Source organism: Chiloscyllium plagiosum, unplaced genomic scaffold (assembly GCF_037043375.1).
Source record: "Chiloscyllium plagiosum isolate Xiang-an unplaced genomic scaffold, Cpla_swu_hap1 HiC_scaffold_20, whole genome shotgun sequence".
Classification (NCBI taxonomy): Eukaryota; Metazoa; Chordata; class Chondrichthyes; order Orectolobiformes; family Hemiscylliidae; genus Chiloscyllium; species Chiloscyllium plagiosum.
Window position 1 is genome coordinate 44,103,522 of NW_028270158.1, and position 16,006 is coordinate 44,119,527.

At 41.2% G+C, this 16,006-nt stretch overlaps 1 protein-coding gene across 2 annotated transcripts in view; it reads left to right on the plus strand.

The window, feature by feature from the left end:
* Positions 1-15,573, plus strand: part of polr3e (polymerase (RNA) III (DNA directed) polypeptide E) — a 70,061-nt gene extending 54,488 nt beyond the window's left edge. For both annotated transcript variants that reach the window (XM_043711413.2, XM_043711412.2), the window contains exons 19-21: positions 10,900-10,977; positions 12,261-12,386; positions 13,261-15,573. In XM_043711413.2, the coding sequence (XP_043567348.1) occupies positions 10,900-10,977; positions 12,261-12,386; positions 13,261-13,317 (261 nt within the window). In that variant the 3' untranslated portion in view covers positions 13,318-15,573. The remainder of the gene's footprint in view (positions 1-10,899; positions 10,978-12,260; positions 12,387-13,260) is intronic.
* The last annotated feature ends 433 nt before the right edge of the window (positions 15,574-16,006 follow it).

A 16,006-nucleotide genomic window follows, 5' to 3' on the forward strand; every position in this document is an offset into this window, starting at 1 on the left:
AGGATGGCACCTTGCACTGTGGAATGCCACAGAGATTGCTGCTTGGGCTACAATCATTTACAATATGTAAATTACTTGGATGAACAGCACAAATGTAATATAGCCAAGTTTGAGAAGACACAAAATAGGTGAGAAGGCAAGTAGTGAAGATGACAAAAGTCTACAGAGGGATGTAAACAGATTAACCAAGCAGACAAAAAACTTGACAGATGGAATATTATGTGGAAAATATGAGGTTATGCATTTTCACCGTAAGAATAAATGAACTGAATATTATTTAAATTGAGAGAGTTTGCAGAAAGCTGCAGAACAGGGAGATGTGAGGTCCTTGTGCATGGATCACAAAATAAAATAGTGAAGACAAAAGGACTGGAGCAAAAAATAGGAAGATCTTGATAAAACTGTACAAGGCACTAGTCAGACTATATCTGGAATTCTGTGAACAGTTTTGGTCCCCTTGTCTGAGGAAAAATATACTGGTATCTGAGGCAGCCCAGAGAATCACTGCACTCATAACAGGTATGGGCATAATTTCTTCAGAGAGCATGACTAGCAAAGGTTTAGACGGATATGAGTCAAACACGGATAAATGGGACGAGTTCAGTTTGGGAAACTCAGTCAGCATTGACTAGTTGGACCGAAGGGTCTGGCTATACAGTAAGACTTTGAGACCCTGAGGGTGTTAACCTGATACTCATTGGAGTTTATAAGAATGGGAGAAACCTTATTGACCAGGTTGATGCGGAAAAGTTGTTTTTCCTTGTAGGAGAATCTAGTGCCTGAGGGTATAATCTCAGCAATGGGTTACTCACTTAAGACAGAGATGTAGAGGACTTTTTCTATGGTGGCTTTGAATCTGTGGGATTCATTACCGCAGAGCGCTTTTGAAACTGGGTTGGAAAGTATATTCACTGCTGAAAGAGAGAAATGTTTAATTAGTGTGGGAATTGAGGTCCTTTGGGATAAGACAGGAAAGTAGAGTTGAGGATTATCAGATCAATGTGATCTCATGGAATGGTGGAGCAGACTTGATGGGCTGAATGGGCTTCCTCCGCTGCTGTGTTATATGGAGGTTTGGTAAATGCACATGCTCTTTCATCCTTGTATACCATTGTGCACTCTGCTCTCATGTGGCCAAGTCCTGGTTCTTTCTCTCACAATGTCTAACTCACTCGATTTGCCCTCTTTTCTTCTGAGAGTCATAGAGATGTACAGCATGGAAACAGACCCTTCAGTCCAACCCGTCCATGCCGACCAGATATCCCAACCCATCTAATCCCACCTGCCAGCACCCAGCCCATATCCCTCCAAACCCTTCCTATTCGTAAACCCATCCAAATGCCTCTTAAATGTTGCAATTGTACCAGCCTCCACCACTTCCTCTGGCAGCTCATTCCATACACATACTACCCTCTGTGTGAAAAAGTTGCCCCTTAGATCTCCCTTATATCTTTCCCCTCTCACCCTAAATCTATGCCCTCTAGTTCTGGACTCCCCAACCCCAGGAAAAAGACTTTGTCTATTTATCCTATCCATGCCCCTCATAATTTTGTAAACCTCTATAAGGTCACCCCTCAGCCTCCGACACTCCAGGGAAAACAGCCCCAGCCTGTTCAGCCTCTCCCTGTAGCTCAGATCCTCCAACCCTGGCAACATCCTTGTAAATCTTTTCTGAACCCTTTCAAGTTTCGCAACATCTTTCAGATAGAAAGGAGACCAGAATTGCACGCAGTATTCCAACAGTGGCCTAACCAATGTTCTGTACAGCCGCAATGTGACCTCCCAACTCCTGTACTCAATACTCTGACCAATAAAGGAAAGCATACCAAACGCCTTCTTCACTATCCTATCTACCTGCGGCTCCACTTTCAAGGAGCTATGAACCTGCACTCCAAGGTCTCTTTGTTCAGCAATACTCCCTAGGACTTTACCATTAAGTGTATAAGTCCTGCTAAGATTTGCTTTCCCAAAAAGCAGCACCTCTCATTTATCTGAATTAAACTCCATCTGCCACTTCTCAGCCCGTTGGCCCATCTGGTCCAGATCCTGTTGTAATCTGAGGTAACCGTCTTCGCTGTCCACTACACCTCCAATTTTGGTGTCATCTGCAAACTTACTAACTGTACCCCTTATGCTTGCATCCAAATCATTTATGTAAATGATAAAAAGTAGAGGACCCAGCACCGATCCTTGTGGCACTCCACTGGTCACATACCTCCAGTCTGAAAAACAACCCTCCACCACCACCCTCTGTCTTCTACCTTTGAGCCATTTCTGTATCCAGATGGCTAGTTCTCCCTGTATTCCATGAGATCTAACCTTGCTAATCAGTCTCCCATGGGGAACCTTGTCGAACACCTTACTGAAGACCATATCGATCACATCTACCGCTCTGCCCTCATCAATACTTCTTCAAAAAACTCAATCAAGTTTGTGAGACATGATTTTCCACGCACAAAGCCATGTCGACTATCCCTAATCAGTCCTTGCCTTTCCAAATACATGTGCATCCTGTCTCTCAGGATTCCTTCCAACAACTTGCCCACCACCGAGGTCAGGCTCACTGATCTATAATTCCCTGGCTTGTCTTTACCGCCCTTCTTAAACAGTGGCACCACGTTTGCCAACCGCCAGTCTCCTGGCACCTCACCTGTGACTATCGATGATACAAATATCTCAGCAAGAGGCCCAGCAATCACTTCTCTAGCTTCCCACAGATTTCTCGGGTACACCTGATCAGGTCCTGGGGATTTATCCACTTTTAACCGTTTCAAGACATCCAGCACTTCCTCCTCTGTAATCTGGACATTTTGCAAGATGTCACCATCTATTTCCCTGCAGTCTATATCTTCCGTATCCTTTCCCACAGTAAATACTGATGCAAAATATTCATTTAGTATCTCCCCCATTTTCTGTGGCTCCCACAAAGACCGCCTTGCTGAGCTTTGAGGGGCCCTATTCTCTCCCTTGTTACTCTTTTGTCCTTAATATATTTGTAAAAACCCTTGGATTCTCCTTAATTCTATTTGCCAAAGCTATCTCATTTCCTCGTTTTGCCCTCCTGATTTCCCTCTTGAGTATACTCCTACTGATTTTATACTCTTGTAAGGATTCACTCGGTCTATCCTGTCTATACCTGACATATGCTTCCTTCTTTTTCTTAACCAAACCCTCAATTTCTTTAGTCATCCAGCATTCCCTATACCTACCAGCCTTCCCTTTCACCCTGACAGGAATATACTTTCTCTGGATTCTTGTTGTCTCATTTCTGAAGGCTTCCCATTTTCCAGTCGTCCCTTTACCTGCGAACATCTGCCTCCAATCAGCTTTCGAAAGTTCTTGCCTAATACCATCAAAATTGGCCTTTCTCCAATTTATAACTTCAACTTTTAGATCTGGTCTATCCTTTTCCATCACTATTTTGAAACAAAGAGAATTATGGTCGCTGGCCCCAAAGTGCTCCCCCACTGACACCTCAGTCACCTACCCTGCCTTATTTCCCAACAGTAGGTCAAGTACCTTCTCTCGTAGGTACATCCACATACTGAATCAGAAAATTATCTTGTACACACTTAAGAAATTCCTCTCCATCTAAACCTTTAACACTATGGCAGTCCCAGTCGATGCTTGGAAAGTTAAAGTCCCCTACCATAACTACCCAATTATTCTTACAGATAGCTGAGATCTCCTTACAAGTTTGTTTCTCAATTTCCCTCTGACAATTGGGGGCGGTCTATAATACAATCCCAATAAGGTGATCATCCCTTCCTTATTTCTCAGTTCCACCCAAATAACTTCCCTGGATATATTTCTGGGAATATCTTCCCTCAGCAGAGCTGTAATGCTATCCCTTATCAAAAATGCCACTCCCCCTCCTCTGTTGCCTCCCTTTCTATCCTTCCTGTAGCATTTGTATCCTGGAACATTCAGCTGCCATTCCCTCCAACAACTTGCCCACCACCGAGGTCAGGCTCACTGATCTATAGTTCCCTGGCTTGTCTTTACCGCCCTTCTTAAACAGTGGCACCACGTTTGCCAACCTCCATCCCTAATTTCCGTAATTGCTATGATATCCCAGTCCCATGTTCCTAACCATGCCCTGAGTTCATCTGCCTTCCCTGTTAGGCCCCTTGCATTGAAATAAATGCAGTTTAATTTATTAGTCCTACCTTGTCCCTGCCTGCCCTGACTGTTTGACTCACTTCTGTTCTCAGCTGTACCCGTCTCAGATCGATCTCTTTCCTCACTATCTCCCGGGGTCCCACCCCCCTACCTTACTATCTCCCTGGGTCCCACCCCCCTACCTTACTAGTTTAAATCCTCCCAAGCAGTTCGAGCAAATTTCCCTGTCAGTATATTAGACCCCTTCCAATTTATGTGCAGTATGTCCTTCTTGTACAGGTCACTTATACCCCAGAAGAGATTCCAGTGATCCAAAAATGTGAATCCTTCTCCCATACACCAACTCCTCAGCCATGCATTCATCTGCTCTATCCTCCTATTCCTGCCCTCACTAGCTCATAGCACTGGGAGTAATCCAAATATTAGTACCCTTGAGGACCTCCTTTTTAAATTTCTGCCTAACTCTCTGTTATCTCCCTTCAGAATCTGAACCTTTTCCTTTCCTGTATCGTTGTGGACAATGACCTCTTGCTGGCCCCTGTCCCCCATGAGAACATTCTGCACCCTCTCTGAGACATCCTTGATCCTGGCACCAGGGAATCAACACACCATTCTGCTTTTTCTCTGCTAGCCACAGAAACATCTGTCTGTACCTCTGACTACAGAATCCCCAAGCACGTTGATCTCTTGGAAGCCGACGTACCCTTCGTTGCATTAGAGCCAGTCTCAATACCAGAAACTTGGCTGTTCGTGCTACGTTCCCCTGAGAATCCATCACCTCCTACACTTTCCAAAACAGCATACCTGTTTGAAATGGGTATATCCACAAAAGACTCCTGCCCTGAGTGCCGACCTCTCTCACCCTTCCTGGAGTTAACCCATCTATGTGACTGTATCTGAGACTTTTCCCCCTTCCTATAACTGCCATTCCTCCTGTCTCTACCTCTTGCTTAGGAACATAGTTGATTTTGGAGTTGAATTTGTTGGCATGGTGTGCAAAGTAACTGCAGCTGTCTTGAGTAATGCATCTGCACTTAAACGAAAGATGAATCTTCCAGTATTGTCACACTCTTTCAGTGCGATATCAGAGTGTCAGCCTTGATTATGATCTGCCAACTCACGTCTCAAGAATTTATAAATTGTCTGCTCTATCTGCATGTGAAATGACTGTTCATCAAAAAATATTAATTGGCTGTAAATTGCTTTGGAATGCCTTAAGATGAATATCTGAATAACAGCAAGCGTTCTGTCAGGTGAAGAATTAGAGCAGAATTGCACTATACCCTTGATTGAATTTGCATGTATGATTAGATCTGTTCCCACTCTTTGCAGAAGTGTTCATTCACACATTGATATTAGCATCAATGAGGGATTTCACATGCAGCGAGAAAGGACAAATTATTTGCACGCTGAGAAATAATGGTATGATGTGTTGTGAATGCTTTTATTGAAAATTCTAAAACCCGATGGAGCATCAAATGTTCCTGTGATATCATTTACTAGTTTTGAATAAGCAGCAAAATACCAAAGCTCCAGGTTTATTTCCCAGGGTGATGACTAAACCGGGAACACATTGTTAGAAAAGCTGGCGGCTGGGTGCCTCCTGTAATTTAGTTCGAGCTCCATAGCCCAGTGACCCTCATTAGCTACATACAGCTCATCAATCTGAAATATGAAGCCCTCTGGAGTATTCCCAAAATATAATGATACAGACTGGTAACTTGAGCCAATTATACAGGGCTCAAACTGGTTAAGCACATGAGGGAGAAAGGATTAGACCTGAGATAAAGAGGGGTGGGAGGAGACTCGTGTGGAGTATAATCACCAGCACAGACCTGAGATGAACAGTTACCTTACATACTGTAAATCCTGTCCAATATTGTTGCATGTTCATAAAGGCATAGTCATAGATTGAACTGGCTTTTTATTGATATGATGGAGAATGAGGGTTACTGACAGCTTAGAGGTGTGTGGCAGGGAAACTCATACCGTGCGGGTGATCAGAAACTCTGAATTGCTCATTCCAAGAGCCAGTACAGACACAATGGGGCTGAATGTCCTGTGTGCTGTCACAAGTCTGTGATTCAGGATGACCATGTATAAAATGGCAGTCACATCCCATCGACCAAAAGCTGGTAAATACTGCAAGCAGTGAGTTAGTGTCTTGAGCTCTGTTTATTTTTTTGCTGGAATCATCTGTTTCTACAATGGCTGCTATAATTTGTCCGTGAAGAGCATATGAAAAACTGATGCATGATTCTTAATGGAAGAGCATAACGAAGTATGAGCATGATTGAGCTATTCAGCATTTTGAGTCTTCACCACTCAGTAAAATCCAGAACTGCTCTGATTGTCACCTCAGCTCCATGATCAACCCCCGACCCCTCACCCTGATAACCTTTGACTCCCTTTTTAATCATTTATTAAACAAAAATACCAAAATCTAGTGGTTTGCTGAGGGGTCTGAGTTGTCCAGCTCTTTCCTTTAATTGTTGAGAGAGAGTTTGCTGAAGCAGAGTTTGGGGTTGACTGTCAGAACTGTAGTCTGGCTGTGTAGGTGTTGGCCCACTGGCAATAATTATTATATAATGTTGCTATATTTTTATACAGTACTAGCCATTGGAATGTAGCAAAAGGTGTTTGCAGTCCATGGGCTATGAGTGGTGGCAACTCTCTAGGCATAGGTAAAGAACTGGAAAAGACTATTAATCTCAAACCCCTTCTACACCCACCAAACGCCCTGACTAGATATCGTGCAATCTTGTAACCTGATACCAAGACACATTTACTGTTGCTATGCCACAGCTTCCATATTCAATGCTTAATTTTAATTTTACCATAGCAATTGTTGTAAGTTGTTAACAATGTGGCTGTAAGATTACAGAGGTGCTTCCAACACACACATTACACGTACATCTCTGGGCAATTTTGAGGCCATTTTTTATTTGCATTCAGGAGGAAATAGTTTTAATGAAGTGAGCCTTCTATAAAAGAGCTGATGAACATTGGTTTAATGCTGTTCATTCTCTCCCTGTCACAGCAGCATCTTGATGATAAAAGTGAACAATCAGGATTTTAGTCTGAGGCATTGAAATGCACATTGAAATAACAAAAGAGGAGCTTTAATGGAGCCAGTGCTATGGACTACTCCAGTGAATGTTAGCCACAGAGTCTGGGAGGTTAGAGTTAGAAAGTGCTGGAATAAAGTGTCCTTGTCACAAGTTCAAACCAAGTATTTTCAAAGAGAGAGATTCTTGAGTAGTAAGGGGATCAAAGTTACTGGGATAAGGTAGAAGAATGGGGTTGAGAAACATATCCGTCTTGATAGAATAGTGGAGTAGTGGGCCGAATGGCCTAATTCTGTTCCTATATCTTATGGTTAATGTGTAGCTGATTCTTGAAGGAAATGTTGTTCTCCTTCCAGTTTTGATGCAGTGAGCACAACTGTGCACCAAATCTCCAATCTGCCATCCATACTGTCATTTATCATGCTGTTAAAGAGCCACATAAGCTCCAGACACGATGATGACGGGATTTGCTTGCACTAAATTCGAACAGCTAAACTGGACAACAAATCCAGCTTGTATTTGACCTGAATTTCCTTTGAAATCCCAAACCTGTTGCAGTTCAGGCTATTTTAGTGTTAGATCCAGCAGTAACAGTGATGGCTTGTGCTTCTAATGCATCTTAGAAATTTCTCAAGGTGCTCACAGGAGCATTACCAGACAAAATGTGACCCTGAACCATATGATGAAATATGCTCTGACTAAACGCATAGAGCTGGGATTTTAAGAAACTTTTTAAGTGGGAAACTATATCTGTTTCGTTGATGTTAGCAAACTTTTGTTTGCTTTCTTCAATTCCAGGATGTGACTGCAGGGTTCAAGATTGGAAAATCACTCCGCCCATTCCGTTGTCTCTCCTTCCTCCCAGCATGTTACTGCATCTACGTTTCCTTTTTGATTAGAGAATGTGTGTGAGATATCTCATATCAGTGTGAAACCTAAACTATCTTTGAATTTAGTGCAAAGATGCCAAATTGGTATAATTGACCAGATGGCCTCCTGTGCTTCATGATTCCAGAGAGATTTTAAACGATAAAAAAGCCGGGTTGTTGTGATGCTTTTGTTTTTGTTTCTCTTACCTCTTGAAAGTTTTCTGGATTCACTAACAATAAGCCAGTTACTGTCAGTAAATGGCTGCTAACCTCTGAACTCCCTTCTCTGTGCTGAATGATCTGGAAATAAAGTGGGAGCCCACGAAGGACTTTGTTGACTGTAAATTGAAGACATGTTGAGCTACAACAGGCCACAACGAAGCTACAGTTTATTCCGAGTGATGATGTAAACTATAAGTGAGACATCAATAAATCTCAAATTGCAGCTTTTTGCTTCCTTTCTGCTGTCTAGATTATAGATTTTGAGCGAAACAACCTGAAGTGAATGAGCGTTCAAAATAATGCTGATTGAAAGTACCTTATGCAGGTTAATGTCCATATTCCTGGCTCTTATAGCAATTTGCCAACAAAACTGTTACATGCTTGGTTTATAAATCCAGCACTTCATGTTTAGGACTTGCCCCTGTGTTGCAGCTGCCAAGGTTGTATCTGTTGTGGCATTGCATCAGTCCTGGTGATAGGTGTATCTGGCTTGATTCTGTTGTTTTCCATTTGTTGGAGAAGCAAAGTTTGGGGCCATAAGTGTAGAGTAGTTGCCTAAAAATCTAAATGGGAATTCAAGAGAAATGTCTTCGCCCAGAGAGTAATGGGACTCTACCATAGGGAGTGCTGAGGTGAATGGCACATTTAAGGGGAAGCTGAGAAACATACAAAAGAGTAAGTAGAAGGATGATACGCTGCTAGGATGAAACATATTGGAGTGGGAGGTGGCTCATGTGAAATATGAACACAGATGTAAACATGTTGAGCCCGAAGGTCTGTTTTAGTGCTATAGTTCAGTGTAATTATTTGTAATTATATATAACTCTGTCAACTAAACAATCTCTGGTAAATCCTCGGTGTTAGGGCAAGCATTTAATGTGTGCAGGCACTTTGACTCAATGTTGAGAGGATTATGCATGCTTGATCTTCTCTCTGTTTGTTGAGATCTTCATTTTCTACCAACAAGATTGCTTGGACCGTGACTGATTGTGGGATCTTGGTGTGTACAAATTGTTTCTATGTTTACCTATTCTAGAGTAGAGCAACTGCACTCCAGAATTAATCTTTTGGCTGTGAGGTACCCTTGGACCAGTCGTTGTTGAGGTTACGATACAGAGCATAAAATCCATAGATGTAAAACTAAAGTTCCAATCAGAGCTTTTATTTTCAAACCCCACCTTAGCTTAAGAATTCATAAAAATACAGAATAAAAAAAGTGATCATGAAACTGCTGATTTGTCTTAAACCCAACAGGTTCATTAGTATCCTATAGAAAAGTTTTGTCTTCCTGATCTTATCTGGTCTAACCTGAATCCCAACCCACATCAACGTTGTTGGCTCTTAACTGCCCCCTGCAACGTGCAAGAGTGTGCTGCTGGAAAAGCACAGCCGGTCAGGCAGCATCCGAGGAGTAGGAGAATCGACGTTTGAGCATAAGCTCTTCACCACACTCTTTGACTCTGATTTCCAGGATCTGCAGTCCTCAGTTTCTCCTTGCTGCCCCCAGAAGTGGCCTAGCAAATCTCTCCTTTGTATCAACCAACTGACAGTCATGTTGGCGTACCTGCACCACATGGACTGCAATGCTTCCCGTGTCAAGGGAAGTTAAGTCGGCAATAAATGCTGGGTTTAATATCAACACCCATATCTTAAGTCCTTTTTAAGTTCTTTGGGATATCCTGAATATGAAAGAAAAGTTATTTACTCAATATATTTATTTCTTCCTTCCTGATTCTAATGCAATTGATGTTTATGTAGACCTTAATTTTATATTTTATCCAGCTATCTGACATGCATAGAAATCATTTGTAATGTTGAGTCTGTAACCCAAAATGGAGTTTGTTCACTCTCTTAGCCCACTCTTACATAGCCAGGCCCAGACAGTTTTGCCAAACCAGAGGGAGCAGTTGTGTTACTGAGCTCACACCTGCACACTTGCCTCGACAATACACTGTGGTGTCTAGAGCCATAGGTCACAGGCTCAGGATATGAGGTAGGCTGTTTAGGACTGAGATGAGGAAACATTTCTTTACTCGCAGATAGTCAGCCTGTGACAAAGGCTGTGGGTGCTGGGTCACTGCTTATATATACACCAGAGGTTCTTTTTAAGATATTAAAGGCATCAAGGAGTATGTAGAGCAAGCAGGAACTTAGCATTGAGTTAGAAGGTTACTCATGATTGTTTTGAATGGTGGAGAAGACTTGAAAGGTTGAATGACCTACTTCTGCATCGAGGGTGTAGTGCTGGAAAAACACGGCAGGTCAGGCAGCATCCGAGGAGACCTCCAGCAATCCTCACTTTCTCCTGGTTGATTCTGACCTCCTTCTGTTCCTAGTTTCTATCTTCCCCAATGTTTGTCAATCCTGGAGCCTTTTTAGACTTCGATCACTGGACTGCCTGAAGCTAAATGTCCAGACTCTGATTTTCCTCTGTCAGGACACTGAGTGACCTTGGTAAATCATTTGTTCACCACAGCAATGTTTTGGGCTTGTCTGATCCAGTGCCAGCCCTTGCCACTGTGAATGGATGGAGTTCCAAACATTCCATCACTCAGTGCTCCCGGTTTGGTTTTCAGTTTGAGTGTAGGATCATATTTACTTACAGAGATGCTGTTCAGTTCCCTCCACAGACGACCGCAACAGCTGACGAACAGAAGGTGTTTGCACTATGGGAAGCTGGGGACTCCTTTGATCAGGCAAGTGTCTTATTCCAAAGTATTTTTTGCAATTGTTGTTTAAAAGCTCTTGAATCCTGCTTTAATCTACAGACCACTTAGTTTCTTGTGGTTTTCATTGTTAAGGGCTCAGCCCATCGTGCAGAACAGCAGCAGGGCCTAAGAGGATTAAAGAAGTGAGGTGAACTGGGAAGTTGCTGGATAATTCAAGGCCAGGGTGAGATAATTAGCAAATGAGCCAGTGGGGTGAGACAGAGAAAAATTGTTTTATTCAGTGAGTTATTACCATCTGGAATACAGTGGAAGCAAATTTAATAACTGGCTTTCCAGGGCTACTGGGAGAAATTGGAGGCATGGAATTCATTGGGTAGACTGAGTGAAAAATGCAGTGCAGGTATGATGGGTCAAATGGCCTGCTGTGTCAGATCACATTATGTTAGGTAATCTCTGGAAGGATTCCTTCAGCCAAGATGTAAACCTGATTTTCTAGAAGCAAGATGAGATCAAAAGGAAGAAAATTGCATTGAAGTCATCAGCATGAAAAATACATGGCTTTTATTCCCACAGACACAAAATAACCTAGAAAATAAAGTTTTATTAATATCATGAAAGCAATCAAACTGCAATGTCACTTAATATTGTGACGGTAAACAGTGAGATGGCAGTTGTGGGACTCAGAGGATTAGGAGTATCGGCCTGGGGATGATTACTGATCTACAATCATTTCAACAAGGCAAGGCGATGGGGGTATTTGTATAATGATATGTGTCTTAGGACGGTGTCTGACATATCTAGTGTCTTCTGACCTTGATGTCAATAGAATTGAGAAAAACAATGGATAGGATATTGACTGGTTTATGTTACTTTGGAAAAGGCCCAACCTCTGTCAATAAACAGGGGCTGGATACAGTAATTACAGAGTGGATAAGGTCAAGTGAAATGGAATGGGGTGTAAACTCTTATGAAGGGATTTAAGAGACGAGAGAAACTGTTTCCTCTGGAATGTGAGTTGTTGAAACCAGAAATGATTAGTAGAAGACCCAGAGGGGAGATGAGAAATTCTTTCCTTAAGTATGAGTACTGATCTTAAATGCACTGTCTGAATGGATGGTGGAAGCAGCTTCAATAATAACAGCTGGAATTAGAAATACACTTAGAGGAAGAAATAGCACAGCTGTGGGGAAAGAGCGAGAGTGGGATTGATTGCTGTTTGAGAGCCTCCACCTGTCAATGTAGTTCTGATACTTGAAACAGGCTTTCTTTATTACTTCAGTGATGCATGACTGATGTTTTTCTCATTTCAGCATCGGCAGATACTCCTTGAAATTTTTTCAAAAAATTATCGAGTGCGTAGGAATGTCATTCAGTCTAAACTGGGCCAGGATTTTGGAGAAAGTCTCAGTAAGCCCGATGTGGATAAAGTTCTGAAGGTAATTTGGCCAACAGCTTAATGCAGAAGTTGAAATTTGCCTTATATAATGGAGCAGAGCTCTGGTCTAAAGTGGAAATGATGGTAAAGTAACTACCCATCTTCCAAACTCTGTATACCTGAACTCCTCTTAAATAGCTCAACTCTCAGCAAGTCCTGCTTACCAATCACCTCTCACGTTCTTTGGCGCTACCTACATTTTAAAATCTCATTCTTGTTTTCAAATCTGTCCTTAACCTCACTTCTCTTATGTTTATAATCTCTTCCAGCCCATAATGTCCCAAGATCTCTGCACTCCTCCAACTTTGGCTTCCCACACATGCCTAATTTTGATTGCAGCACCATTGACAGACATGCATTCAGCTGTATGGGGGCCCTGAGCTCACTGCCCCCTGACCACTCCTGCCTCTCTCTTCCCCTTGACACTCCTTAACATCTGCATCTTTGACCCAGTTTTTTGTCATCTGTTCTAATATTGCCTTCTGTAGCTCAGTGGTTTGTAATGCATTTATGAAGTGCCTAATGGCATTTTGTTACGTTAAAGATACAATATAAATGTAGATCCTTGTCAATAAAAATACAGCTGTTGTAAAAAGCTTGTTTCACTAATACACTTTGGGAAAGAAAGATACCAGTCTTACTCAGTTGAGCTGATATGTGATTTGAGTTTCACACTTATTGACTTGTAACTGCCCTCCATTGTACAAGCTTTTCACCACCATCTCAGGGCATCTAAAGATAGTAAGTAAATGCTAACCTTGCCTGTGACACCTACATCTCCAGGCCATGCATGAAATAATCCAAATACAAATCTTTCATTTCATTTCCTGGCATTCCCTAGTATTGTAATTGTCCGATTGAACTTTTTTTCATAGGACTGCTGTGCAAGTCATGGTGGAATGTGGTATCTTAAGGGGACCCTGCCTTCTTGACAACTGCAGAATGTCCTGTTCCTATACAATGACTGTCTTTTGGAACAGGGCGATGGGATAATGAATGAAGGTGGAACGCTGGCTTCGCTCCAGAGATGGGATAACAGACAATCGTACCATACAACACTCAAGCCTTTGACCATTCATTGGAACTCCGTGAGAGCCCGATGAAATGATAACATCTACCTATGTAGGGAATAAGAGCCTAATTAATGTTCGCAGCTCAGCGAATCTGACCTGGATTTATTGCTTTTAATTCTGTGTACAAAATAAAGTTTTGGTTATCAAAATGCATCTTCTGACTCCACTCATGAGGAATCATGGAATATAGTTTCATTTCTTCTGTAATTTGAAATCATCTTTAATCCCTGACCACCTCAGTGCACATAACAGTTTGATTACACAGGACAAGCAAATCAAAGGCTCTGGTTCTGTTCATTAAAAGGTCATCTCTAAAACGTAAAATCTAATCTATTTCATGAGTAAAAGCTGTAAACTGGCAATCTTGTAAAATCCCAGACTGAAAGAGATTCTTATCTGTTGAATGTTTAATTTGGCATTTTGCTGTTTTAATACCAGTGAATTGTGCTGACTTCCTTGGTTCCAAGATACCTTTTTGTGTGGCATATTCATGTTTTTTTAAATTATATTCCACATTGAAATTGTCATTTTTCAGGTGAAAAGTGTAGCACCTATTCAGATTGCTGCACAATCAGATGAACTCTGTAAATAAAATGTTTAAACCATGGGGTTGCTATGGCGTTTTATTTGTGAAGTTTTGTAAGTCGAAACTTTTGTGTGTACGGAATGTATGTATTTTTGCTGTATAGAACTGCCTGGGGAATGTAGAAAAGTTAATGGACAAAGTGTCCAAGTTGTTTGAGAGTGCCTATTTTCTTACATACATTGTTGACAAATTCAAAGGTTTATTTGCCCCTGTCTGCTACCTATAAAACCTGATACAGCCTTTCCTTGAATCCTTTGTTTCTTATACTGGTTTGCTGCAGTCAGTATCATCTCCCCTGTGTTTTTTTTAATTTGTGATGTCTTGCCTTTGCTGACAAAGACTGGCTGGATTGTGAATAAGAACATAATGAAATATAGTATGACTTGTATTTAAATCAGCTGCCCCCCCAAATGTCATTTCTGCATATGAGGTAAAATAAGTTTTTGTTTGTTAAACTGCCTTGGTTTATTCCATGCCACAAGTGGAATGCTAAGTGTGTCAGGACTAGGATCATGATAGAAAAAAATCTGTGTTATTGTGGTTGATCTAATCCTCCTCATCCTTTCTGATCCCTGCATTTCCTTTGTGTGAACGATAATCTGTCAATTTAGAGACATGAGTGTACTTGATGTTGTGTATCCACTGTTTCCTGGGCTATTGAATGCCAAAGATTCCCATCCTTTTTTGTGGTGGGCAAGGTGTATCCCTTACACAGAAACTGATCACTAATTCTGGATGCTCCACCCAGAGGGAGCAACACCACCTACTCCTGCAAGCCAAGTAAATGAATCTTATTTGAATGAGATTCTAAGCTTTGCAGTTTGATGGGAGTTAATTGGCAATGACCATTCTTCAATCACAAGTGCTGGCATTCTCTCCAGCCATATGAAAATTAAACCTCTGTTGATATTCACATGTATTGATATCCAAGTAGGCTTTTGTATAGGGATAGGGAATATTGGCTGCTTTTGTTTTCTACTCAAACCCAAGCAGATTGCAGGGGCCTGGATGAATGACAGCAATAGGTTACTCATCCTGTTTTATTCCAAAAAGACTTTAATCTGAAGCTGACAGAGGTTGATGTACACGTGTACAAATGTAAAAAAAAGTTCTTTAGTACTTTAATATATCCTCACTTGAGATTATAGTGATAAAAAATTTAGATTAATCCATGAGTAACTTAAGTCTCAATGGCAAAGTTCTGAAGTGAACCTAGCATTTTTTTGTCCATTTCAACTTATTTGGAGGGGCAGCATCAAGCCTTGTGACCTACGTAAGGATCTGGTAGTTTGTTCAGTATTAAATGTAAATTGTTATGAGTTCAAATGGCTGATAGTGTTCAGGTGTAGTGTTGAACAGGAGTTATGGTTTCAGTTGCTATCAGGTGATGGTGAATTTTGATTTATTCTGTACAGCACAATGTGCTGGAATATGTTTTATAATAATGATCTCACTTTATGAAATAGACATGGTTTTATATTGCTACACAAAGATGTGCAACTTACTATTAAAATATAGACACAAAACTATTCCCAGTGTTGTAAATTGATGTCTATGTTGCACTTTGGCTGAGGATGTTTCTATAATTTTACTTATAGTTGCAAAATTTGCATTGATTGGGAAGTAATAATGAACCAAATCAGATAAAGGAGTGGTGATGCTTATAATTGCTTAACATTGTGCCCTCAACTTTCAAAAATATTATTTTCGACCAAGTCAAAAGTCAGGAAAATACCAAAGATAATAAAAAAGGAGCAAATGAGAAAGTTGAAGTAACTGTAGCACAGGTCTGATCATACATGCAACTGGCAAGAGTGTAGGGAAAGACCATTCAACAATCACTTCAAATTACATAATACACTATCAGAGGTTTTATCTAGAAGGATAAAAGTATCATTGGATAATGCCTGAGGAAAGGGATGGAGCATGGAAGAGGACAATTATTTGAGAAGGGAGCAGAGT